The sequence below is a fragment of the Sminthopsis crassicaudata genome, chromosome 4 (assembly GCF_048593235.1).
Source record: "Sminthopsis crassicaudata isolate SCR6 chromosome 4, ASM4859323v1, whole genome shotgun sequence".
NCBI lineage: Eukaryota > Metazoa > Chordata > Mammalia > Dasyuromorphia > Dasyuridae > Sminthopsis > Sminthopsis crassicaudata.
The window spans coordinates 373,487,888-373,515,676 of record NC_133620.1 but is presented as its reverse complement, the minus strand read 5'-3'; the positions used below and the strand labels follow the sequence as shown (position 1 = coordinate 373,515,676).

Here is a 27,789-nt window from a genome sequence, read left to right as displayed (position 1 = left end):
GTGTGTGTGAGCGTGAACACATCTGTGTGCTCGCTTGTGTCTGCAAACGGAGGCTTTGTCTAAGCCGGGGTCTCTGGGCACCTTTGTTTTGTGATTGGCCATAGATGTGATGTGTAATACATGACAACTCCAGGACTTTTAGGCTGGGTTAAATGCTCCTTTCCACATCCCTCCTTACTTCTTCTTCTCCTTCTCCTCCTTTCCACATCCCTCCTTACTTCTTTTTCTCCTTCTCCTCCTTTCCACATCCCTCCTTACTTCTTTTTCTCCCTTCCCCTCCTTTCCACATCCCTCCTTACTTCTTTTTCTCCCTTCCCCTCCTTTCCACATCCCTCCTTACTTCTTTTTCTCCCTTCCCCTCCTTTCCACATCCCTCCTTACTTCTTTTTCTCCTTCTCCTCCTTTCCACATCCCTCCTTACTTCTTTTTCTCCCTTCCCCTCCTTTCCACATCCCTCCTTACTTCTTTTTCTCCCTTCCCCTCCTTTCCACATCCCTCCTTACTTCTTTTTCTCCCTTCCCCTCCTTTCCACATCCCTCCTTACTTCTTTTTCTCCCTTCCCCTCCTTTCCACATCCCTCCTTACTTCTTTTTCTCCCTTCCCCTCCTTTCCACATCCCTCCTTACTTCTTTTTCTCCCTTCCCCTCCTTTCCACATCCCTCCTTACTTCTTTTTCTCCTTTCCCTCCTTTCCACATTCCCCCCTTACCTTTTTCTCCCTTCCCCTCCTTTCCACATCCCTCCTTACTTCTTTTTCTCCTTTCCCTCCTTTCCACATCCCTCCTTACTTCTTTTTCTCCTTTCCCTCCTTTCCACATTCCCCCCTTACCTTTTTCTCCCTTCCCCTCCTTTCCACATCCCTCCTTACTTCTTTTTCTCCCTTCCCCTCCTTTCCACATCCCTCCTTACTTCTTTTTCTCCTTTCCCTCCTTTCCACATTCCCTCCTTACCTTTTTCTCCCTTCCCCTCCTTTCCACATCCCTCCTTACTTCTTTTTCTCCTTTCCCTCCTTTCCACATCCCTCCTTACTTCTTTTTCTCCCTTCCCCTCCTTTCCACATCCCTCCTTACTTCTTTTTCTCCCTTCCCCTCCTTTCCACATCCCTCCTTACTTCTTTTTCTCCCTTCCCCTCCTTTCCACATCCCTCCTTACTTCTTTTTCTCCTTTCCCTCCTTTCCACATTCCCCCCTTACCTTTTTCTCCCTTCCCCTCCTTTCCACATCCCTCCTTACTTCTTTTTCTCCTTTCCCTCCTTTCCACATCCCTCCTTACTTCTTTTTCTCCTTTCCCTCCTTTCCACATTCCCCCCTTACCTTTTTCTCCCTTCCCCTCCTTTCCACATCCCTCCTTACTTCTTTTTCTCCCTTCCCCTCCTTTCCACATCCCTCCTTACTTCTTTTTCTCCTTTCCCTCCTTTCCACATTCCCTCCTTACCTTTTTCTCCCTTCCCCTCCTTTCCACATCCCTCCTTACTTCTTTTTCTCCTTTCCCTCCTTTCCACATCCCTCCTTACTTCTTTTTCTCCCTTCCCCTCCTTTCCACATCCCTCCTTACTTCTTTTTCTCCTTTCCCTCCTTTCCACATTCCCCCCTTACCTTTTTCTCCCTTCCCCTCCTTTCCACATCCCTCCTTACTTCTTTTTCTCCTTTCCCTCCTTTCCACATCCCTCCTTACTTCTTTTTCTCCTTCCCCTCCTTTCCACATCCCTCCTTACTTCTTTTTCTCCTTCCCCTCCTTTCCACATTCCCCCCTTACCTTTTTCTCCCTTTCCCTCCTTTCCACATCCCTCCTTACTTCTTTTTCTCCTTTCCCTCCTTTCCACATCCCTCCTTACTTCTTTTTCTCCTTTCCCTCCTTTCCACATCCCTCCTTACTTCTTTTTCTCCTTTCCCTCCTTTCCACATCCCTCCTTACTTCTTTTTCTCCTTTCCCTCCTTTCCACATTCCCCCCTTACCTTTTTCTCCCTTTCCCTCCTTTCCACATCCCTCCTTACTTCTTTTTTTCCTTCTCCTTTCCACATCCCTCCTTACCTTTTTCTCCCTTTCCCTCCTTTCCACATCCCTCCTTACTTCTTTTTCTCCTTTCACTCCTTTCCACATTCCCCCCTTACCTTTTTCTCCCTTTCCCTCCTTTCCACATTCCCCCCTTACTTTTTTCTCCCTTTCCCTCCTTTCCACATCCCTCCTTACTTCTTTTTCTCCTTCCCCTCCTTTCCACATCCCTCCTTACTTCTTTTTCTCCTTCCCCTCCTTTCCACATTCCCCCTTACCTTTTTCTCCCTTTCCCTCCTTTCACATTCCCCCCTTACCTTTTTCTCCCTTCCCCTCCTTTCCACATCCCTCCTTACTTCTTTTTCTCCTTTCCCTCCTTTCCACATCCCTCCTTACCTCTTTTTCTCCTTTCCCTCCTTTCCACATCCCTCCTTACCTCTTTTTCTCCCTTTCCCTTTCCTTTCCCTCCCCCCAGCCCGGACTCTGCCCGGGTCACTGCTCCTCCTGGCTTCTCTCACACGAAGTTGTTTGTTTTTCTTAGGTTTGTCAATGTTGGCTTTGTGAAAGGGATTGTGTCATCCCTAAAATGCCAGGAATCGTATGTACGTGTAGCCCGCCTTACAATCAGGAACGAGAAGGTGTGTTCATTTTCGATGTCATTTATAAGCATTTATTAAGCACCTATTGTGCGCCACGGGGCTAGGAACGGGATGTGCATATTCCTGTGTGAATGTGTACGGTCGTTTCACCACAATAGTGATTGTTAACTAGACGAGAGCGCTTGTGTAAGCCTGTCCCTCTGGCATGTGGTTTTGTGTATTTATGTGCAAATGTTTGACTTGCAGTTGTGTTAATTTTGTGTTTGCTCGGGAATGTGTATGCATATGGCTTATGAATGTAAAGGTGAGCTTGTGAGCGCATGTACAAGAGAATGAGTGAGAATAGCTGAGATTAGAACAGAAAAGTTAATGGCAGTTTCGAAGGTGCAATGTCGTTTGTGCGTCCTCTTCCTGGGGGATGTCACACACATATGTACACATACATGTGTGCACCTAACGGGGTGACTGCACAGAGCTCTCTGTGTGTGGTCTCACGTCAGTGTTTCTCTTGGTGTCTGGCGTCTACCTCCCCCTGTGGCTTTAAACCAACCCCATCGTATCAGTATCTGGGAGGAAAGGGGGGGGTTGTTTACGCCTCAGTCACAGTCACGGGGCCGGGTCCGTCTCGCTCCCTGCTCCCTGAAGGGACAGAGCGCTCCCGGCGTGTCAGCGTGGGGCCCGCACGTGGGCCTGCCCGTCTGCGTGTCCTGCGGGGAAAGGCGAGACGCCGGGGCGTCGGAGGCTGTAACCCCATCCTGATCCGCTCCCTTTGCCACTCGGCCCCAGCGCCCTCGCCATCTCATCCCCCCTTTTACGGCCAGGCTGGCCACTACCCCTGTAATTACGCTCTAGGGGCCGGACGCTGAGGAGGGGGGAGGGGCCAGGACCCTATTCCTGGTTGGGGCCGGAGATGCAAGAATCGGCATCCAGAAACTGAAGCTGAGTCTGACCCTAAACTACCCACGCCCACTCCTAGAGACACCGAACACCCCCACCCACACACCCTTGCATACTCCACCCCGGGCCTTCCTCTTTTCTCGGGCTCCAGCTCCGCCTTCTTGTTTACCTCGTGGCGAGTCTGGGGCAGCGACCCCGCCGGTCCGAGGCCAAAGTCTCCTGGAGCGATGCGGGCTCTCGGTCCGTGGGACTGAGCACGCACGCGGCGGGGGCAAGTGGACCCGTTCCCCCTCCACGGTCTTCTGCTCTCTTCCCACTCCTTGCACTTCTATTCTTTTCGACTCGGGATGTTCTGATTTCGAGGAGGGGCAGAAGAGCGAAGTTGGGATGGGAGTGGGGGTGATGTGGGAGGTCTCGGGCTCCGCTGCTCCACGCCTGGCACGGTTAGGACTGGTCTTGGCTCTGTGGGCCAAACCGGCTGCTCGCCTAGCCAGTGCGAGTGGCCGAAAGGGTTGGGGTAGGGGCAAAAACGGAACATTCAGAGAATCTGGGGTGCACCCCTTTTCTGCTCCCCACGGAGGCTGGAAGAGAACCTGATAGAATTATGCAGAGGTACAGTTCACAAGAAAGCCTAGTCTGAACTGGGGGGTCTTCACCTAATCACCCCCGCCCACTGCCCGTCCTACAACCTAATCCCCACCCCCATGCCTGAGCCCAGGCTATTCCTGGTGGACAGAGAGGCACTTTGATGGGAAGATTGGCAGCTAGAGAAACACAGCAGGGAGACCAGCCAAGTGAGAATCTGAGAGCAAGACAGATGGAGACATGGGCGGAGCCTCCCTCCCTGCGCCCCTGGCCATCACCCTAGCTGCCGCCACCCAGCCCGCCGTCTTTCACCGCAGTGACCTCTCACCGCAATGACGTGGGCAGCTCCTATAAGCTGCCTCCCCCTCCCCCCGGGCTAAGGTTTATGCTTAGTGGTTTTGTGTGTGTGTGTCAGTTTTTTGTTTTGTTTTGTTTTGTTTGGGGGGGTGAAGGGGGAGACAAGCAACTGTCTGAGTTGTCAGTCTGTCTGAGTCTGACTCAGGATTTCCCAGGAGAAATCCTGGGAGAAAGGGAGGCTGGAACTTATCAGCCAGGTACACCAGCTTCATCTTCTCTCAGGGCTTTAGAAGAGGGCCCAGGATACCAGGAAAAAAAGTCCAGTTTCTTGATTTTCCCACCGAACCGGGACAGCCAGACCTGAATGAAAGGTTGCCTTTTGGGGTGGTGAAGGCACGAGTTGAAGGCCCCCCCCCCCCCCCCCCCCCCCCCCCCCGGCACACCCACCTGACCAGCACTGGTCACTGGGCTGGAGCAGTGCAGTGTACCAATTGCATGCCAATGAGAAGGAGGTGAGGGGAAGTGTGCCCCCTTGCCATGCACCAATGCTCAAGTGCTCAGAGCCTCCAGACTGGTATCCAACCTCCTGCAGTGGTTTACCAGATCCACCTTCAACTTTTGGAATTTTAGAGTTGAACAGGATGTTACTTTCCATTCAACAAGTCCTTATCTAGTTCCTACTGTATGCCTAATATTAGGATGAAAAATCCCTCCCTGTTATGTCCCCTGATTTTGCTACTCTGTCTCTTTGGCTTCTTCTTCTCTGGAGCTTTCCTTGTCTTGCCTTCCCTTGCCCCCTGATATACTATCCATGCTGCCCTATCATCAAGTTTTCCCCCTGCTAAGGTGACACCTGCTACTACCAAGGGCATGGTGCCAGGCAATAGGGGGTGCCAGAACCCAGTATCAATCGCTCCTTTGTCTCTCTGAGTTGTGGACCTCTTTCACCCTCATTTCTATTCACAGGTCATATCCCAGCTGGGAAGGGGAGGGGACCCTTTATAGAAGCCCATGAATTCCTAGAAGTTTTTGAAATAGAAAAATATTGATGAGAAATCACTTTACTTTATCTAAGGGATGTAAACAATGGCTTTTCTTCCTACCTATCTACCTACTCACTGCTTGGGGGAGGAGAAACCAAGGAGAGGGAGCTAAATCCAACCCCTAATACTTGAGAATTTATCACTCTCAGCTTCTCCTAATGCAGTGTGATCCAGGGGAAAGAAAACAAAATTGAAAGTCAGAGTTCTTATCCCCACTGTAGTCGTAGAATCATGGGATGTGGGAACATGAAAGACCACTTTCTGATGACACCCTTATACCAGTGAAGTGCTTTTACCAGGACAAAATTTTAAGTAGAAATCCTCAGAGACCATAAAAACCAATTCCTTTATTGCTCAGAACAAAAGGCAGAGAAGTGAAATAATCATTCAGGGTCCACAGAGCAAGTTATTAGCAAGTTATAAGCAAAATTTGGGACTCCCAACTCAGTTCTGTGTTCTGTCTTTCAGAGAGAACCTACCATTGATAAATAGAAGAGTCATTCCTTCATCAGGAGAAATGATCAGTCCATTGTCTCCTGCTCCTCCCCTACAGATGAAATTTCACTAGAGGAAAAGATCAAGATGTTGAGAGAAATTGAAACTTCAATAAATATAAGGATTTGTTAAAGTTTAGCCTGGAGAAGAAAAGACAGGTGAGATATGATAGCTGACTTCAAGTATTCAAAGAGCTGTCAAATGGAATTGGAATTAGATGTATTTTTTATCTGTCTCAGCAAGGGAAAGCTAGGTTAAGTAGATAAAAGTTGGAAGAAAGCGGATTTTTGCTCAGAGTGAGGAAGAACTTTCTAACAATTAGAACTGCCCAGCAGTGCAATGGTGTGACTTGGAAGGTAATATTCTGAACACCAAATCTCTATTATGAAATTTAAGATTACATTTGTTTCCAACTACCTGTAACAATGTTGATTCACACATTGAGTTCTTTCTGAAGAAATTTCTTTCTCACAGTGTGCTTTTCCCTTCTCTTGTCCCCATCTACCCACCCCCAAAAGTCTTGTGGTCTTGTACTCAATGAAGTTGATATTTTGAACCCTCAGTTCAAGACTTTGCTTTATCCTAATACATTTCATCTCATCACATTTGCCTTATTTTTCTAGTTTGTAGTGACATTTTTTTTTTCTGAAATACTGATTCTGTCCAATTTTATATCATCTCTAAATTGGTAAAACATTGGTTAAAAAAAAAATGTTGATTATATGGGGCTGAAGTCAGAACTAGAATCATACCATAGAAAACTCCCTTCAAGTTATCTATTCACTAGGCAATACTCTGAGTGTGGTCATTCAGTCAACTATGGAATCATCTAACTATACTTTTATATAGCTCATATCTCTCCATCTTGCCCAGAAGAAAGAGATTTAGGTCAAGTGACTTTTGTACTTTGTGATGTATTTATCTAGGCCTAGATTTATCTAGGCTGTAGATTCCTTGGGTCTACTTTGTAAATGTTCTAAAACTCAGTTCCTATGTCTGAGTCTTCCTTTCCAGGGCCCCAACCTTCTTCCCTTCCTCCCTCCCTCCCTTCCTCCCTCTCTCCCTCTCTCTGTGTCTCTGTCTGTGTCTGTCTGTCTGTCTCTCTCTCTCTCTCACATACACACACAGAGACACAGATTTTCTTTTATCTTGAGTTTCTTTTTTAAACTAAAAAGTTTGAAATAATAGTTTAAAAAAAAAAAAGCAGGAAGCCAAAGAAAGGATGACGTCAACACAGAAAAAAAGTTGAATGACCAGAAAGGTCTTAGGGATTGGGTTCCATTTTTTGGCTAATCTCCTGTTCTCTCAGAATATCTGAATTAGCTGTATATGAATGAATAGCATAAGAGTTTTCCAGGAAGGACACTCTGCTTTAGGGAAATTGAGGGAATTTTTTAAGTCAGAGAGGGAGGAAGAATGAATATGTCTGCATTTCTGATGTATATGATATATGTATATGATGTTTCTGATGTAGAGATATAAAAAGTATGCTATAGAAAGAACTAGGGAGTTAAAGAGATAGAGGATCATATGGAAAGAAGAGATGTAAAGAATATGATACATGTAGAGAGAAAAATGTAGAAGGATAAAGAGTTCTTCATGTTTACCCTGCAGTTTGTTGCACTTGGTCACCCTTATTTCTTTTGCATCCTTCCCCTTTCCCCCACTACTTAAAAATCTGATCTCTATAGAAACTACAGTCTTATGGAGAGCAGGTAGTGGGAGGAAGGAGGGGAAAGGAGGGGCAGGAGTTAACTATTGCTGAAACATAAGGGGGGAGCAGCAGGCAATGTGATGCCTCCTCCTCACACAGCCAGTTTCTTCCTCATGCCAAAGAAAGAGCACAAGCCACCCAATCAAACTCTTAGTTCTTCCTGGGACTGGTTGGGGGTATCTCTGGGAAGGAAAGAGAGAAGGAGGCTTGGAGTCAGATAACAGGAGTGAGAGGCCCTGGGTACTGCCCACCACCTCAGTCTGAATTTGGTATCAAATATCATCAAAGCCCTCTTTGCAGTGGCAGGGGACTGTGCATACAGAACATTACACATACTGTCAGACTCAGTTTTGTTGAATTGGTTTTCTCCCCCTCTTTCTTTTTTATTCATTGTTACAAGGGCAATTTCTCATTGTTCACTGGCAATGGGAAAGACACTTGAAGATGATCTAAATGTTTTTAAAGTCACTGGCACCACAAATCATGTTCCCTCATATCACTGTGATAATTATAATTATGCCTTATTAGGTTACTTTTGCTATTGTTCGGTTATTTCAGTTATCTGCAACTTTTCATGACCCCAGTTGAAGTGTTCTTAACAAAAATATTGAAGTGATCCACCATTTCCTTCTCCAGCTCATTTTACAAATGAGGAACTGAGACAAACAAGTGACTTGTCCAGGGTTAACAGCTAATAAGGCCAAATTTGAAGATGAGTGTTCCTGACTTCAAGAACAGCACTCTATCTACTGAGCCACTTGACAGCTCCACTTATGGTAACTAGGTATGATTATTAGAGATTAGTTTGATTATCTACCTTGGGAACTATGTGATGCCTAGGACTGTTTCTAGGATGTGTGTGTGTGTGTGTGTGTGTGTGTGTGTGTGTGTGTGTGTATGTGAGAGACAGAGAGAGATGAGAGAGAGAGAGAGAGAGAGAGAGAGAGAGAGAGAGAGAGAGAGAGAGAGAGAAGAAACAGAGACAGACAGAGATGTGAAAGAGAAATTGAGAACTTCTGTCATGTCTCTTAGTCTTAGGATTGCTAACTGACTTCTTGTGATAAATCATTTCTTTTAGATAAACCTTTTCTCCTCTTTGGAACAGAATTTCCTTGGCTACAAATTGAGGGGTTAAATTAGATGATCTCTAAAAGTCTAAAAAATCTCTAAAAAATTTTAGCTTAAAATAAGATATTTCTGAGCTCTATATCACTACTCCCAGGGAGAAGGTTGGGTGAGCAAATAGCTTTAGTAGAGAAATGATCTAGACCAGGGAAGGGTTTGGATCTACACTCAGCTGTCTTTGAGCTCCTTAAAGGGGTGTCCTTAAGGCTAATGAATATGTTTGGTGTAGTGGAAAGAACTCTAGATTTAGAAACAGAAAACTGCATTCAAATTCCAGTGCCTCTTTTTACTGGCTCTCTAGGTTGGGCACATCCTTTTCCCCCTTTAAGCCTGTTTCCTCAATGTGTAAGGTGGGGATAATATTGACTGCAATATTTGTGTCATTGGGCTATTGTGCAGAAGGATTTTTTATTAAACTGCCATCTAAGTGGAGCTGGTTTTGTTAGCATCGTACATGTTCATTTCCATTGCACAACCAGGAGAAGGTTTGAAAAAATTTCTTAAAAGACCTTTACAGGCATCCCTGGGCAGACACCGGAAGATTCTACAGAGCCCTTGTAAGGAAGTACACTTGAGAGATGATGCTCAAAGAAAGACACAAACATTCCCAGTTCTTAGGGCACTCTAAATGTCTTTGAGACGAGACAATGAGGATCCTGAGAATAATGAAAAAAACCTTACACTGATATATGTGTTTTAGGGTTACATTATGTGCTTTCAAATGCTTCTTCTCATCACATGAATATCATCACCTTGTACATCTCTCATCACTCTACATTGGCATAGGCTGTCCCCTGTGTCTGTGATTCACTTCCTTCTCATCTCAGAGCAGTAGAACAACTTGCTTCCTTCAGAATTAAGTTCATTTTTTACACAAAACCATTCTTTATGCTCTTTCTCCTTAAATTACCCTATGTAGGGAAATCTCTGACCAATCTTCCAGTCTAGGATGTAATCCCAGGAAGTAAGAAGCATATTAAGGAGGATTTGTGTAAGCCCTACATCTCTATAAAAAGTGAAAAATGTCCTTGATTGAATTAGAATGGACAACTACCATTGGCAAATTGAAAACTGGCCACACCTTTGAGAGCTATGATAGTCCACAGCTATAGTAGGAGTCTCTCATACTCAAGATACCTTGAAACTTCAGGGTAGTTTGACTATGGGAACCCAACCTAAAAATTCATAATTGTTAAATTGGTAAAGTAGCCGGGGGATGGGGCTATACTTGTATTTATTTTGCATTTATTCTCTTTGTTTCCTTCTTTCTCAGTTTCTCCATTTCTTTCCTGTCTGTCTATTTTCCCAGAGAGAGGTTTCTTAACATCAAATAAATTTTTTCTCTTTCTATTCCAACTGTCTAGCACAAGATAGGAAATGAATAAATATAGGTTTATCATAGCTTTTTGTGACCTTAGGCAAATTACTTAAGATCATACTCTTAGAAGCAAGCACTATAGCAGAAATACTTATTAACCTGGGATCCATAAACTTAGACAAATTATAATTGTATTTTTGTTTGGTTAGGTTTTCTTTAGGGGGAAGGGGGAGGCAATCAGAGTTAAGTGACTTGCCAGGATTACATAAGTAGTAAATATTTGAGGCCAGATTGAAATTCAGATTCCTCCTGCCTTCAGAACCAGTACCCTATCCACTGTACCATCTGGCTACCCCTATAACTATATTTCAATATAATTGGTTTCCTTTATAATCTTATGGATTTTATTTTAAGCATTTAAAAACATTATTCTTAGTATGGACTCACAGGCCTCATCCAGATGCCAGAGGGATGGTTATTACCTCTGTTCTCTAATATATAGATTTAACATTATAGATTGAGAGATCACATAAATTAATCCCCTCATTTTACAGATGAGAAATGATCCTAGCAATGTGAAGATAGAACCTAGATCAGTCAGAAAGTCTATGATCCATGACCCAGACCCACAGTGCCTGACTCTAAATCCAGTATTCTTTATACCATACCATACATCCAATTTGTGGGACTTAAACATCTGATCAAGTCAATAATGATTGATTAAGTGCCTACTATTTGCCAATCATGGAGTTAGACCTGGAGAGGCAAAGGCCTAAAATAATCCCTGATGTCTAGGAGTTCACAGGTTAATGGGGAAGAACATGAAAACAATCATTTCCAGAAAGATATTTACAAAGTAATATAATCTAAGAGATGGTAATCTAGGAGATAAAGCATGAAGATTAAGAAGCACCGGGAAAGACTTTTTACAGAAGTTAAACTTTAGCTGAGACTTGAAAGGAGCCAAGAAAAACAGGAGATGCAGATTATGGAGAGAATTGCAGGTATGAAAGATAGCCAATAAAAATTCTGGAATTATTTTCGTGAGGAACAATGGCAAAGAGGTCAGTGTTAATAGACTGTAAGGTACTTGAGGGGATTAAGTGTAAAAAGAACTAGAAACTGAGTGGATGCCCATCAGTTGGGGAATGGCTGAATAAGTTGTGGTATGTGAATGTTATGGAATATTGTTCTATACAAATTGATGAATAATTGATTTTAGAAAAGTCTGGAAATATTTACATGAACTGATGCTGAGTGAAGCAAATAGAACCATGAAAACATTGTACATAGCAACAAGATTGTATGATGTTCAACTATAATAGACTTAGCTCTTCTCAGCAATTCAGTGATCCAAGGCAATTCCAATAAAGTTTGATTGGAAAATTCCATCCACATGCAGACAGAGAGCTATGGAGACTCAATGCAGATTGAAACATGCTATTTCACTTTTTTTCTTGTGGTTTTTCTCTTTTGTCCTGTGTTAGGATTACTAAGTGAGAACTCAGGTTGTCTGGACAGTGACAAGGTGAGAATTCAGGTTTTCTGGACAATTACAAGGTGAGAACTCAGGTTGACTTGATAGAGGGGGCAAGCTCATTGGCTGGGGTGGTTCTTCCCAGAAGCCCTTGCATTATCCCACGCCCATTCTCTTCTTCTCTCACCCAGTCTTCTCACTGTATCTCCATATCTACACTGAGCTCTTAGATGCCCAATTTTTCCACATTGAAAACATCGCCGAGTTTCTCTAGAAGGCCCTTGCCATGAGGGACCCTGTCTTTCCACATTCATCATTGTCCGGGTGTAAAAAGCATTTGTTCCCACTGTAGCACAGCGTCTTATGATCTCCTCTAAAGGAGCATCTTTGTCTAATCCCCATATAATTCTTTTGCAAATCTCGTTGGCATTTTCCTTAGCCAGATGTCTGGTCATTATTTCTGTAGCTGAATTTTCTCCAATAGTTCTTTTGACAGCAGTTTGCAAACGTCCCACAAAATCTGCAAAAGGTTCATTGGGACCTTGCTGTATTTTAGTGAAAGCCTCTCCACGATCTTTCTGTCCAGGAAGGACACCCCAAGCTTTTATTGCAGCCTTAGCAATTTGCTCATATCTCTGGGAAGAGATCTGCTGTGTCTACTCAAATCTCTCAGACAGATTCTTCTTCTTGTAGTGAACTGTTGTCTCCAGGCAGTTTCTGTTAACTCTTGTCCTTAGAAGTGACTTCCCTTCCTGCAGAGAGCCCCGTCAAGCCTGATGCAATGCAGAGTCTTTCTTCTTGAATCCTGGCTCTGAATCTCCTCCAGCTCTTATCCTTCTCCAGGCCGATCTGCATGTCTCTTTTATCCTCCCAGAGAATGGGCGTGGGATAATGCAAGGGCTTCTGGGAAGAACCACCCCAGCCAATGAGCTTGCCCCCTCTATCAAGTCAACCTGAGTTCTCACCTTGTAATTGTCCAGAAAACCTGAATTCTCACCTTGTCACCATCCAGACAACCTGAGTTCTCACTTAGTAATCCTAACAGTCCTGATTGTTTCCCCTCAACATGAATCATATGGAAATCTGCAAAAAATTAATGTATATGTATAATAGTTTTAAAAAATAATTTTATAAAGGGCAGCTAGGTAGCGCAGTGGATAGAGCACCAGCCTTGAATTCAGGAGGACCCGAGTTCAAATTTGATCTCAGACACTTAACACTTCCTAGCTGTGTGACCCTGAGCAAGTCACTTAACCCCAGCCTCAGGAAAAAAAAAAAAAAGGAATAATAATAATTATATAAAAGAATATCCCAAACAGGGTCACAAAGAGTTAACTGCACAAGACTGAAGTCACTGGACAATGACATTTAGTCTAAAACATGTTGACAAGTGAGTTTTTTATTACCCTTCTTTATTCCCAAGACTCAAACACTAAACTCACAGTTGTCTGTTCATCTAAGCAAGTTGCTTAATCTTGTTTGCCTCAGTTTCCTCCCCTGTAAAATAATCTGGTGAAGGAAATGGCAAATCACTACAGTATCTTTGCCAAGAAAGTCCCAAATGGGATCATGGAGAGTCAGACATGACTCAGCAACAACAATAATAGCTAGCATTTCTATAGCACTTTAAGATTTGCAAAATGCTTTATGTGTCCTCTCACTTGAGCCTATAAAATGAACAGGGCGTCATCAGTTATACTTTCAGTCATTGTGTGGCAAACATTGAATTGCCTGTATCACAGTCAGGATCAGAGGATTTGCAAGTTGAAAGAGACCTTAGTGATTAGGGGAGATTATTGAACCCATGCTAGAAAGGATTTCTAGGAGGGGCCCAATAGCCCAATCTGGAGGATCCAGTCTAACTCAACTTCTCTCTGGAATTCCACCATTTTATTTTACTCTCTGGGATAGTTCAATTCAAGATGTAAATTATCCTCTCTTTAGATTGTAAACTCATTGAAGGCAGGCACAGTTTTTTATTTTTTTGCATCCCTAGGCTCCATATTCTTATCTTCCACTTGTAACACCTAGTTCCCCTTTTGTATCTTTTTTGTATCTTTATCTACTTTAAAGCAGCAGGGTTAAAGCAACCATTTAGAAAAAGCTGCAGATATCTCTAATCAAAGGACAATAAATAACTTCTACAACATTTCATGATATTAAAAATAAAAAGCCTGCTTAACTATGTCTGTACAATTGTTATGTTTTATTTCCACTCAATAGAATTATAAGAAAGGCTAGCACAGTATCTGGCACAGAATTTTTTTGAGATTATTAGTAACTTTTAAAAATTATGATAATATTTTATTTTTCCAATACATGCAAATATGGTTTTCAATATTCACTTTTGAAAAATCGTGTGTTCTAAATGTTTCTCCCTCCCTCCTCCCCTTCCCAAGATAGTAAGCAATCAGATAGAAGTTAAACATGTGGCACATAATTTTGTTTTTCAGTCATATCCAATTCTTTGTGATCCTCCTTGGGGTTTTCTTGGCTACGATACTGAAATGGTTTACCATTTCCTTCTTCAGATCATTTGACAGATAAAGAAAATGAAGTAAACAAGAATAATTGACTTGCTTCGGTCACATCCCTTGTAAATGTCTGAGATCAGATTTGAATTGAGGAAGATGAGTCTTACTGACTTCTATTCTGCTTTGTTTTCTATCAACCCATAGTAATAGGTAAGATAAATGTTTACTGCCTGACTTGATCAATTTTTTTCAATCTCTTTGTCTGAAACAATCTGTCTTCACTATTGTTGTTTGTCCTTTATTCTTGAAGAGTTCCATGACATCTGGGAGGTGATTCCATTATGTGCAAGTGAATTGGATTGAAGCAAGGTAGGATTGTGCAAAGTCATTTGCCTCACTTTCCACTCAGGAACCACCTGGGTCCAGTGGCCAGATACAGTCTAGATTACTGGAGATGGCCCTAGGTGCAATGGGACACCTTAGCCTTTTAAAATTAAGTCTTTAATAGGTCTCAGTTTGACTGAGGTTGCACCCATTCAATGTTTCAGGTGAGGTAGCAATTGAGGCAAAGAATCTCTCCCTTCACCTAGCCCCCCAGTTTTTTTTCTTAAATAAATAAATGAATCTGGGAGAGTAAGACCCTCAGGATTTTTGGTCAAAGCAGAAATGACTGCTATTTAAATTTAATTGGAGTCAATTATCGAGAAAGAGAAAAATAAAAACAAAAGGGACCAGAACAAATGCATGGGTATACACTGGGGGTCTATCATGGGTCTAGCTTCTCTCCTGTTTTCATGCTCCCTTGGTGATTTCTCAACTCCCATGAATCAATCTCTATGCTCAGGACTCCAAGATTTATAAATCCAGGACTAGTCTCTGTCCTGAGTTCTATTCTCCATCACCCATTGTCCTTTGGACATAGTTGACTAAATGTGTGACTCTGGGCAATCACAGAAACCTTTCTGGATTTCTATTTCCTTATCTGTAAAATGTGGGATGTAAACTTGAATTTTAAAATCTCCTTCCAGGTCTAAATCTTCTATTCTAAGCCCTAAATTGCTTCTTATCTCTCCCCTCCCCCACTGTCCCCTCTTTGATGTCCTGTTTCTGTCACAGGCCCACCATTCTTCAAATCACCTGGGTTGGATAGAGTGTAGAGTGCCTCTGCTGCATTAAAGCAATTATCAGCATTTTCATTGGTCCCATCAGCTCTCTCTCTAAGATTTATCTAAAGTCCCACCCTCTGCAAGAAATCTTTTTTCAGTTTTAATCTTAATGCCTTCCTTTTTCTTAAATTTATCTTTTCTATAACTCATTTGTTGTGTACATGTAGTTCCTTCTCCCCCCCATTAAATAGTGAAGTTCTTGAGAATAGGTACTGTGGTGGGGCAGCTAGGTGGTGATCAGAGTTCAAATCTGGTCTCAGACACTTAACACTTCTTAGCTGTGTGACCCTGGGCAAGTCACTTAACCCCAGCCTCAGAAAAAAAAAAGAGAGAGAGAGAGAAAGAATAGGTACTGTGGTGTTGTTTTTTTAATCAATAAATATCATGTGCTTACAATGTGCCAGGTATTGTGCTAAATTCTGAGGATACAAAAAGAAGCAAAAAATGGTCCCTGCCTTAGAGAAGTTTACAGTTTAAAGAGGGAGGCAAGCAAACAAATATGTACAAATAAGCCATATATTGAATAAAAAAGGAAAAAAATTAAATGAGGAAAGGCACTAAAATTAAAAAGGGCTGGGGAACCAGGAAATCTAGGAAGTATAAATAAGGGAGAGTTTTTGGGGAGATAAAGGGGGGAAGAAGGGACCAAAATGCCTTGTTTCTAGAATAACAAGAAGGCCAGTATCACTAATTTTGTGTCCCCAGACCTAACTAAACATAGGGCATGACACATAATAAGTGCTTAATAAATATTTGTTGAGTCTTTTTCTCTGTCTCTGCCTTTTTTCTCGGGATCTGTGTCTTTGTCTCTCCGTGTCTGTCTGTCTGTCTCTTTCCCTGTTGGCAGTTCCTTGTAATAGACTAAAAAAGAAAGGAGAAAGTAAGCATTGAGAAAAACTGCCTTTGCCTGGCACAGAATAAATACTTTAATAAGTGCTATTTGACTTAACCGACTGATTTATGCTTTCCAATCTTTCTTCCATCACACTCAACCAGTCACCATGTCTTGTGCTTCTACTGCCACAAAATATCTCCCATCAGTCTCCATTCCTATAGTATGACTTTAGTTCATTTTCACTAGCGCTTTGGAAATAATCTCCTGATTGTTGTCTCGGTTCCAGCCTCTGCTCTCTACAATCCTTTTCCCATAGAGTAGCCAAAGTGATATTCCTAAAGCAAAAGTGATCACATCACTCCCTGGCTCCAAAACCTCCAACTGCTTCCTCTTGATAAAGGCTCTAGAATGAAATATGAACTTCTCCATAAGATTTTTACAGCCTCTTTCAATCTGGTGCCAGATTACCCTGCCAGGCTTACTTCACATAGCACCCCTTCCTGGAATCTGTGATAAAGCCAGATTTGGCCCCTACTTGCCATTCTTCACACAAAATGTTCCCTCTCTGCTATCGTACTGATCCCCCAATCCCATGATGTAGTTCTTCCTCACCTCCAGCCCTCTTAGAATCCCTTCTTTCCTTCAAGACTCAGAGCAAGAGTTATTTACTCCCATGCAATTTTCCCATTCAAAAATGAGGTCTTCGAAGACAAGGACTGCCCTTTGTCTTTTACTTTGTTTCCCCAGCTTTTAGTAGAAGTTAGTAGAATAGTTAAATAGCACAGTGAATAGATTCGTGGGCCTAGAGTCAGGAAGACTGAAGTTCAAATATGGCCTGAGACACTTACTAGCTGTTTGATCCTGAAGAAGTCACTTAATCTTATTTTACTCAGTTTCCTCATTTGTAAAAGTGAACTGGAGAAGGAAATGGCAAACCACTCCAATATCTTTGTGAAGAAAATTCTAGATAGGGTCTTAGGGAGTTGGACACAAATAACAATTATAAAACAAAATAAACAAGGGTTTAATGAATTCTTTTAGACTTTACTATGTGAACTTTCTCCCAGGAACTAGAGTCTTTCTCTTCCAAAGATTTCCTTTCTACTTTTACTAATTGGGGGCCAGTGTGATTAAGTTCCTTGAAGGCTTGGACTACTTAATTTTTGTCTTTGTATACTCTGAGCCTAGACTAGTGCCTGGAGCACAGTAGACCCTTAATAAACAATTGTTGAATGGTCTCTGCAGCCCTCTAGATTTCAGCTCTAATGGGTATCTTTCCCCTTCCATACATATAGTGTTCCACAGATTTCATCTCTAGAGTGTACTTCCACCATACCTATTAAAAACGTTTTGGTTCAAGTGAAAATTTTAAGAAATTAATATTTCTCTGATCTAAGTTCTAGCCTAGCTTGGAGGAAGGAAAGTTTATAAGTACTTAAAAACAACAATAACAACAATGTAAGAAACAATGCCTTCCACTACTTCCTGCTTTTCTTAGACCTAATTTCCTGCCCACTCCTCTTTCCTCTTAAAAACAAAAACTAAGGACCAGGAAAATGAATTAAGGGTGATAATCAAAAGAGCAATTAGAACTACCTTTGATTCAGTCATAGCTTTCTCCTATCCCCGGAAGGGATTAGGGTTGTGCCCCATTTAAGGCCAAATCTTTACTTTCTGCATTTCTAGGAAGGAATTTCAGTGTTGGTGTGAGAGAGGAGGTTCCTTAGATTATTTCTAGTCTCAGGGGACTTCCTAAAGGAGTGTCCTTGAAGAAAATGGTCTTAGCTGGGTGTGTGATTTTTGGAGCTAGATTCCCCTAGGAGCATTCTGGAAAGATTAAGTGATTATTAGTTCTATTAGATTAGATCAAATGTAAATACAGCATTTTATCATATTCCTTCTGTTAACCTGCATTTATTTGTAGCTAGGTGAATATGGATAGAGAGCTGGATATGGGGTAAGGAAGACCAGGGGTCAAATCCTACCTAGGACACTTAATTACCTGTGTGACCCTGAAGAAAGTCATTTGACCCCAGTCTGCTTCAGATTTCTCATCTGTAAAATGAGTAAATAATAGAACCTATCTCCCAAGGTGTAAAGATCAAATGAGATGAAGGTGATGATGTTGGTGATATTTCTATAGTATTTCTATATGCCAGGGACTCTGCTAAAATGTTTTACAATTTTAATCTCATTTGATCCTGTGGTAATATTTGTAAAGTAAAAATTTGTAAATTTTGCAAACCTTGAAGTGCTAATAAGGTTTTTTGTTATCGTTGTTGTGTAGTTTCAGTCATGTGAAACTCTTCATGACACCATTTGGGGTTTCCTTGTCAAAGATACTGGAGCAATTTGCCATTTCTTTCTCCAGCTCTTTTGACAGATGAAGAAACTAAGGCAAACAGGGTCACCCAGCTAGTAAGAGTCTAGATTTGAACTCAGGTCTTCCTGACTTTAGCCCTGGTGCTCTATCCATTGTACCACCTAACTTTCCCTTTGTAAGTGCTATTTATTACTATTATTATTTATTAAAATGTATTATATGCCAGGTGTTGTGGTTAGTACTGGCCATCAAAAGATAGGCAAAAATCTGTCTCCTGCCTTTAGGTGTTCTAATGGGGGAGACAACATATAAATAACTGTGTTCATAAAAGATGTATGTACTGTAAATGGGAAGTAATAATCTGACTCTTTCCTTGGTCAAGATTCCTAGAAGTGTTACTTCAGAATGTTTTAAATCAATAAGAGGAAATTTAGGTCAATCTGGATGTCAATCTCTAAACTAGAATTACTTGCATTGCACATATATAACCCATTTCAAATTGCTTACCATTTTATTGAAGGAGGGTGAAAATTTGGAACTTAAAAAAAAAATGAATGTTAAAAATTGTCTTTACATGTAATTGGGAGAAAATCCTGTAAACTACGAAACTTGGATTAGGAGGATAAAAGTTGTGTCTGGCAGATTTTCCCCTAAAACAGAGGATACTCTTATTTTTTCTTCAGCACCTTATAAATCTCAATTGAAAATGAAAGCTCTTTTTACCCTGATTCTATAGAATCTATGGGTAACTGAACACTAAGGGACATAGTGCAAGGACTTTTAAAGGCATCAAGCCAACCCGAAAAACCCTTCTTTTTTAATTCCCTTAGGACCTTTCCAGGCTGGGTAGTGCTTACATACAACAGGCAAATCAATAGGTGAAACAAATATGGCAGGGGAGAATTTTTTTCTTTTATTCCCTTTTCTTAGTTGCAATGACCAGACATCCTAAATTTTCCTAGATAGTTCCAATTTCAAGAAAAGAAAATGCAGTTCTGATAAGACTTTGTAACAGGAACAAACTTTGTAGAGCAACTTGTAATTAAGAAAATAGACAATGTATCCATAGATTAAAAAAACAAAAGTATCCTGGAAACCCCTGCATCCATCCACAGCTCTTTCATTTCTAAATTTGTTCAAACATCACAGTTTGATGACAACACAGTTGTCACAATCAATATGAGGATATATTTCCTCTACTCATTTCTTGGATTATGGATACTGAATGAGGTCAACTATGGAAAGATATGTAAATGGAGAAAGAACACTGAAAGGCTTAGCTTTTAAAAATATATTGAAATTTAATCTTTTGTTACAAAATACCTATGAAAGAGGTGATGTATTAATAATTTGTATTTTTATGTGAGGAAAATGATTCTCAAAGAAGTGGAATGACACTCATAGTTAATAGAGCTAACAAGTATTAGAGTCTGGATTCAAACCCAGGTTTTTTGCTGCGACTCCCACCTCCACCCTATCCCAGGTTAACAAAAAAACAAAAACAGAAACAAAACACTGACACGTTCTCTATTAAAATTTGCAGAGCACTTTTAAAGTGCTTTGAAATGAATGCATTCATCATCTCATTTGAAGATCATTATAATCTTATTTTTTCACCCAGGCAGTTAAGTGATTTGTACAGGCTCACATAGCTAATAAATGTCTGAGGCTAAATTTGAGCTCAGATTTTCCTGGTTCCAGGATAGGTACTCTACCCACTGCACCATCCAGCTGCCTGCCATTATAATGTTATGAGGTGGGTTCTATAGGTATGATTATTCTCATTTTACAAATAAAGAAACTGAGGTTCAGAGTGGTTCAGTGAACTCATAATCACAGAACTAAAAACCCTTAGAGACAGGATTCAGATGCAGGTATTCCTGAATTCTATATATTTTCCTATAACCTTCCTATCTTAAAAGTACAATGTCTTATACCTGGAGAGAAAAATAGATGGCACACAATAGGAACACATGGCCCTGCAGATTGTTGATCCCAAATAAAACTTGTCTCCCTGAATTTGAGGACAATGTCAGAAGATGGCAATCCTCTAGAAAACACAATTGACATAAAATTGACAAGAATCCTCTTCTTTTTTTATTTTTTTAATTAAAAAAACATTTTTAGCCTTTTGTTTTTAAAATATATGTATATGATAATCGTGGAAATATATATAAAAGAATTGCATATGTTTAACTATATTAGATTTTTGCCATCTAGGGCAAGGGGTGAGGGAAGGAAGGGAAAATAATTTTGGAACATAAGGTTTTACAAGGGTAAATGTTAAAAATTATGCATGTTTTGAAAATAAAAAGCTTTAATAAATAATAATAATTTTAAAAAGATAGTACTAATAATACATAGGATTATTTTGAAGCCCCCCAAATATATACATGCATAGATAGTATTCAACATTCTTCTTTGTAAAACCTTGTGTTCCAAATTTTTTTCCCTCCTTTCTCCCATCCCCTGCCTTATTCAAAAAGTAATCCAATATATATTAAATATGTATAATCCATGTATACAAATTTCCACAATTATGTTGCATAAGAAAAATCAGATCAAAAAGGAAAAATAATAAGAAAACAAAAAGCAAACAACAACAACAAAAAAAAGGTGAAAATACTATGTTGTGATCCACATTTGGTCCTCACAGTCCTCTCTCTGGATGCAGATGGCTTTCTCCAACACAAGTCTATTGGAATTGGCCTGAATCACCTCATTGTTGAAAAGAGCCATGTCCATCAGAATTAAGGAGCCTCTTCCAAGGAGATATTGTATAGATATAATACTGGTGAGATTAAGCTAACTCCTCAGATTCCATTAGGGAGCCATCAAGCAATGCAAGTGTAATTGTCAAAAGAGGAATTGTAGCCTTGGAAACCGAAACAGGCTAATGACAGATGAAAACAGAAGTGAAAAGGTTTGTGGTCTGCCCAGAATTTGTTGAAAAGCAGAGTCACAGAATTCAGAATTTCTCAATCTCCTGAACTGCAAAGGTCCACATAGGATGCTCAGGTTCTAAGGACAGGTTTCAGTTATCTAGCTAGAATACCCTGAGAGTGAAAAGAGCAAGTCATCATTCCACAGCAGCTTAATAGAAATGCCCTGCAATAAGATCCCTCTAAGCCTGGCTTCATCAAGCAGCTTTCTAAGCTATGATTTGGTCTCCCGAGGAAGAGACCCACTTACCAGTTATATATGCTTTATGAGGATAATTCATTATCAGCCATAATAATTTTAAAAGTTTTACATCATCCTCATTTCTGCAGGAAGCCTTTCCTAATAGATATAACTATATTTATTGTCATATTGGGGAGTGGGGAACAGAGAGAAAGAGAAAAAAATGGAAATCATAATCTTATTAAAGTAAATGTTGAAAACTAATAAATAACTTTTTTAAAAAAGAAAAAGGAGAAGTCTTTCATACTATGCTATAATGCCCTTAATTCTAGTGTCTTCCCTCTGATATTATCACAAATTTATCCTGTATTATATCTTGTTTGTATTTTAATCTGTTAGTTCATTGAGAACAGTTTGAGAATTTGTTGGTTTTTTTTTTTCCCTCTCTGTTTGCTCAGAACTTAACAGGGTACCTGGCACATAGTAAGCACTTAAAAAATGCTTGTGGACTTGACTTGACTTGAATATATTTTCCCTTGTAAACCATGCCTTGAAACAACAAATAAAAAAAGGAGGAAAAGAGCAATTCAGCAAAACCAACCAATAAATCAGATGTATGTGACAACATGTGACATTTAGTGTAGCTATAGTTCCTCATCTTTGCAAGGAATGGGACAGAGTGTATCTTTATAATTTTTATTTTCATTTTTTATTTTTTTCTATTTGTATTATAGTCCTTGTATATATTGTTTACCTGGGTCTTCTTACTTCATTATTAATTAGTTCATAAAGTCTTCCTATGGGGCAATAGATGACACAGTAGGTAGAGTACTGACCCTAGAATCAGGAGGACCTGAATTCTAATCCAGCCTCAGACAACCAACACTTTCTAGCTATATGACCCTGGACAAGTGATTTAATCTCAATTGTCTCCACCAAAAAAAGAAAAAAAAAGTCTTCCTATGCTTCTCTGAAATCTTCATATTCGTCATTATTAGGGCAATAAGAATAATTTAATGTAATAGTCCTTTAAATTCACCTACCCTCCTTTCTTTAACCATCCCCCAGCTGATAGGCATCTGCTTTGTTTCCAATTCTTTTTTTTTTTTTCTTTTTTTACCATGCTATGAATATTTTAGTGTATATGAAAGCTTTGCTTCTGTCTTTGACCACCTAAGAGGAGGAGCTTTTGGGTCAAAAGTTATGGACATTTTAGTCATTTTTAAAGAGCAAATCTCAACTGCTTTCTAGCATATTGGATGAATTTAAATCTCTAACCAATAGTGTATTCCTATCTCATAGACTCCCTCATGGAATGTTAGGTCTTGTAATTATTTCCTCTAGTTCTCTAATTTTACATGTAAACAGACCAAAATCCAGAGAAAGGAAATGCTTTTTTAAAAGACATACAGCAAGCCCACTCTAGGTTAGAACACAGAACCTATTTGCCACGTGGCTCAGTGGATAAAATGACAGGCCTAGAGTCAAGAAGACTTATCTTCCAGAGTTCAGATCTGCTTCAGACATTTAGAAGTTGTGTGACCCTGGGCAAGTCACTTGATCCCATTTGCCTCAATTTCTTCATCTGTAAAATGAGCTGGAGAAGGAAATGGCAAACCACTCCTGTATCTTGGCCAAGAAAATTCCAGATGAGATCATGAGAAGTTGGATACAACTCAAAAAAAAAAACCAAAAAAAACAAAAAAAACACTAAGTTAAACTATATCATTATCCTATAGGAAAGGAGAACACACATTTAATACATAAATCAACACCTGAAAATTGGAAGGAAAATTGGTTCCATAAGAGCTCCAGGGATGTTAGTTTCCTCATTTGTAAAATGGAATCTATGACCTCGGAGGTCCTTCCCAGCACTCAAATCTACAATTCTATAGACCTATAATTCTGTGATGTATTTTGCAAAACTATAGTGGGAACGTGATTGCTGGTGATGGGATTATTTTAACAACTGAAAAGAGACTTCTCAGGAGCTGAAACCAAAATAACAGCTGGAAAAGAGGGGGCCTGGTTATTTATCTTGGCAAGGCCTTTGTTTGGAGAGATGGTGCCCTTTCCAAACAAACAGTTAGCTCAACTTGTTAGACAGAATTATTGCTTCAAACTGGCCCACTGTTTTAGCTCTTCTGCAAATGTAGGAATGATTTTTTCTACAAGATTGGTGAGCTGAGGGTTACTCTGCTAATTGACTTTGTGTGCTAACCAAAGAAGCAGGTATTAAGAAAGAAAAGCTTATCTGGAGGTTAGGTGGGGGAAGGAGAGAGTTGGATGTGTACAGTATTGAGAATCCAGAAGTTTCCTTTCTACTATTTACTAGCTGCATGACCTTGGGCAGGTCCTTTAACAATGCAAATTGCTAAATGCTTGAAATGGAGACTAGCAAATACTTCCCTTTCCTGAAGATAGGAGGATAGACCAAATTGCCTTAAGAACATAACAATAACAATAGCTAACACTAACTTTAAAATATTCAAAGCATTTTATATATCTTATCTCTAGAAGGAACCATAATTATCATTATCAACTTCCTGAGAAATTTGGTGTAATTTGTGAATTCTCAGTTTTTACTAGAACACAGTAGATGCTTTTTGTTTTTGTTGCTTATTTAATGTGAGACTCTTCTTGATTCCATTTGGTATTTTCTTGACAAAGATGCTGGAACGGTATGCCATTTTCTTCTCCAGTTAATTTTATAGGTGAGGAAACTGAAGCAAACAGATTGAAGTGACTGGTCCAGAGTCACAGTGTCTGAGGTTAGATTTGGACTCAAATGGTTTTGATGTTCTAAGCCCAGTGTGCCACTGTACCCCCTAGCTGTCTTTGCTAGCTTATTGATTAATTGATCAAACCAATCTCCTTAGTTTTATAAATTAGGAAAGTGAAATTAAGACATGAAAGATAGTAAGTTTCTGCAATAGGATTTGAATTCACATCCTTAAATGCCAGTGCTTCTTTTTCCATTATAGTATTCTTCCTTTTCCTTAAGGGGCCCTCTTGTTTTAAGCTTTATTATTATTTTTTTATTATAGCTTTTTATATACAAAACATATGTATGGGTAATTTTTCACCATTGACAATTGGAAAACCTCTGTTCCAACTTTTCCCCTCCTTCCCTCCACCCCCTCCCCTGGATGGCAGCTAGACCCATACATGTTAAATATGTTAAAGTATGTGTTAAGTACATATTTATACAGTTATCTTGTTGCACAAGAAAGATCGGATTTAGAAAGAAGGTAAAAATAACCTAAGAAGAAAAAACAAAAATGCAAGCAAACATTAACAAAAAGAGCTTTAAATGGGCCTTCTATAGATCCCAAGGCAGCAAAGGATCTAAAGGGAGAGACAGTGATCTACCTATGTGTTACCTTGATGCTGGGCAAGTCACTAAACTTCTTAGAGCCTTGTTTGTAAAATGAGGTAGTTGGATGATCTCCAAGGTCTCTTTTAGGTTTACATCATCTATGATTCTAGGTCTCCTGGGTCAATGTTCTTTCTTCTACATCTACCTACTGCCTCTTTGTGTCTTAATGTCTATGGAGTGAACTGGCTGCAAATGGAGGCATTTAAATCCTGAGGGTTTTGTTAGTCAAGTTCTGACAATGAGCTGGCAGCAAAACCAGGGATAGATTTTCAAAGGGGAAAGTTAGTTGCTTGAATTGGTGAATTCCCATATTCTACTAACTTGGAAATTCTCAGAACAGTAACTACCGTGGACCCTGATTCAAATGAAAAACACTTAGAAGTCAGGCAAGAGAACATGCAGAGTAGTTGCAATCTAATATGTGCTTTCATTGGCTCTTAAGTTTGTCTCCTGGGCTTTGTCTAAAAGAATGTTCAGTTTCCTGCTCCTTCTCCCTCCTCTGCCCCAGCCCCAGTCAGCACCTGGGTCTGAGTATAATAAACAAGGACTTTGAACTCTCTCCATGTGGCAAGATGGGATCAGGAGAGTAAATCCTGGGAAAGGAGGAAAGAGAAGGGCAGGCTGGCTTTCCCTCCTTCCAGGAAGGGGGTACTGCCCTCGAGTTGACAACAATCTGGGAAATACCCTTCCCCTTCACAAACCCACTCTGAATTCAAAGATGTCACTAGGCTAATGTCACAGAGTCAGAGGAAGCTGGCATCCAAGCTCTCCCCTTCAGGAATTAGCACAGTGCCTGAAACAAAGTAGGCACTTAATAAAGGCTTTTTGATTTGACTTGGTACAGATATGTGTGGGAGCCTGAGCCAAAGGGAGGGAGTTATGAGAGGGAAGGATGAGCTGAGGATGAGATGTTCAAAGGGAGTGAACTCTTAAATACTTACCTCCCTTTTTTCTGGCCAATTTTCCTCCTGCACCATTCCAATATTGTTTTTATAAGATATTGGGCTAAGGCAATTGTGTGTAATGGTAAGAATGGCAGGAAAAGATTAAAGACCTACTAACAGAGGGCTGAAAAGACACAAAGGGAATGTGTCATAGGCATTCATTCCAGCATCTATTAAGCTCTTCTATGCCAAACATTGTTTTAGGGTTTGGGAGATATGAATTCAAGAAATAAAATAATTTCTATTCCCAAGGAGCTCACATCATGTTGGGAAATAGCACATACATAGAAAATTAAATATAAAATATATACAATGTGGCTGCAAAGCAATGTCTGAGAGCAAGGTACCAGCACCTGGGGGATCTGGGTTTTGGTAGCAGTGACACATGAGCTTGAAGGAAATGGGAGAGTCCATGAGGCAGAGTTGTGAGTAGAGTCTTCCAGCTAGAAGGTTTGGAGAGAGAAGGTAAACAGGGCACAGTAAATAGTCCAGTTAGGCTGGAACACAGATTGCTTGATGGGGAATAACTTGCAGTCCATGTATCATGAGCAACTCAAAGTCTTTCTTGTCAAGGTCCTCCAGAAACCATCTGCCTTTCTTAGAGGAGTTAACTTTTTCTGATACTCCATCCTGGGACTGCACTGAATGTGAATAAATACAAATTCACCCAACCCACTCTATCTAATTGGCCTTAAACCACGGAAAGGATGGAGTTCTTCCCTCACCACAATTAGTGGATCAAACAGTCAACAGGAAACGCAGTTTGATATATAAATGAGATAGTTTGTATCCAGTGTTCCCTTTCTTCCTCTTTATTCCCCCCATAAAAGTGCATTTATTTGCATTTCTCCATCATGTGCCAGCATAGGGAAGATCATTTCAAAGGTGGTTTTTTTCATTTCAATCATATCTTCACTCTGGAAAATCATTTCAACCTTGGAACTTACATCCTGAAGTAACTTTGTCATGGGTACCATCTCCTCTCATCCTCTTTTTCCTCTCCCTTTTATGTTATTTTCCCATTACAAAGTAAGTTGCTTGATGGCTATGACAGCCTTTTTTTTTTTTTTTTTTTTTTTTTTTTTTTTTTTTTTTTTTGTATTTGTATTCCCAATACATTGTAGAAAGTCTGGCATATAGCTTAAAAAATGCTTGTAGATTGGCTAACTTTATGATGTGTGAATCTCTAATTGCAAGGAGAAGGAAAGTGAATGATATTGGCTAAGATCAGTCATCTCAATTGTTCAGTTAGTCCAGAAGGGTTCAAAAAGAAGGAACCGCTTTTGGGATGAGAAGGAATTTCTCTTTTTCTGCCTTTTTTTCTTGCAATTGACTTCAGTCGGCTTTCCTTTTAGTTCTCATTGGAGAGAAGAGACCCATGAGAGACACTATGGAGAAAAACACACACACATATGCAAACCATTGGCACTTGAAGGAGAAAACTCCCAGCTTCAAGGCGTATGGCCTCTTTGCACAAGAAAAGAATGCCAGTTATGAACTCAGAAAGGTTTTCCGTAACCAGAAACTGGAAATTTACACTTTGAACACACATTTGCCTCACTACCATTATCCACTTAATTTAAGTCCACTCTTCCCCTGACTGTTTGTATACCTCTGGTTTTTGAATACGATTTATTACCTTAGCAAATATCCCATTTCTAAAGATTAATTGTGGCAACTTATTAATAATCAATGGGAAGCATATAGATGGTGACTTTCAGTTGATAGTTCTACAAACCCCAGATCTTTATGACTGCCCTTTGAACTATAATGGGCAAAGTCTTTTGAGAACCTAATCTCTAAGTCCAGTCTGGGTTAGGACAGTGACTCCAGAAGGGACATAGCACAATGCTTTCTATTCTGGGCATGGTTTTAGTATTCTTTGCTTTCCATTCTAGCTCTGGAAAAAAATCAAATCATCACAACCATTGCTTATGAAAAGGGCATGACAATGAACGAGCTGGACTCCTGTCACCATCACTTGTGATGACCTTGTCCAAAATT

The 27,789-nt window shown here is 40.3% G+C and overlaps 1 protein-coding gene across 1 annotated transcript in view; it reads left to right on the top strand.

Annotated features, from left to right (window-relative positions):
- Positions 1-27,789, top strand: part of LOC141540830 (uncharacterized) — a 46,434-nt gene that overhangs the window by 153 nt on the left and 18,492 nt on the right. Inside the window, exons 2-6 of the mRNA XM_074264773.1 lie at positions 143-2,629; positions 5,881-6,065; positions 8,258-8,405; positions 14,073-14,225; positions 14,326-14,384. Of these exons, the coding sequence (XP_074120874.1) occupies positions 143-2,629; positions 5,881-5,904 (2,511 nt within the window). The 3' untranslated portion in view covers positions 5,905-6,065; positions 8,258-8,405; positions 14,073-14,225; positions 14,326-14,384. The remainder of the gene's footprint in view (positions 1-142; positions 2,630-5,880; positions 6,066-8,257; positions 8,406-14,072; positions 14,226-14,325; positions 14,385-27,789) is intronic.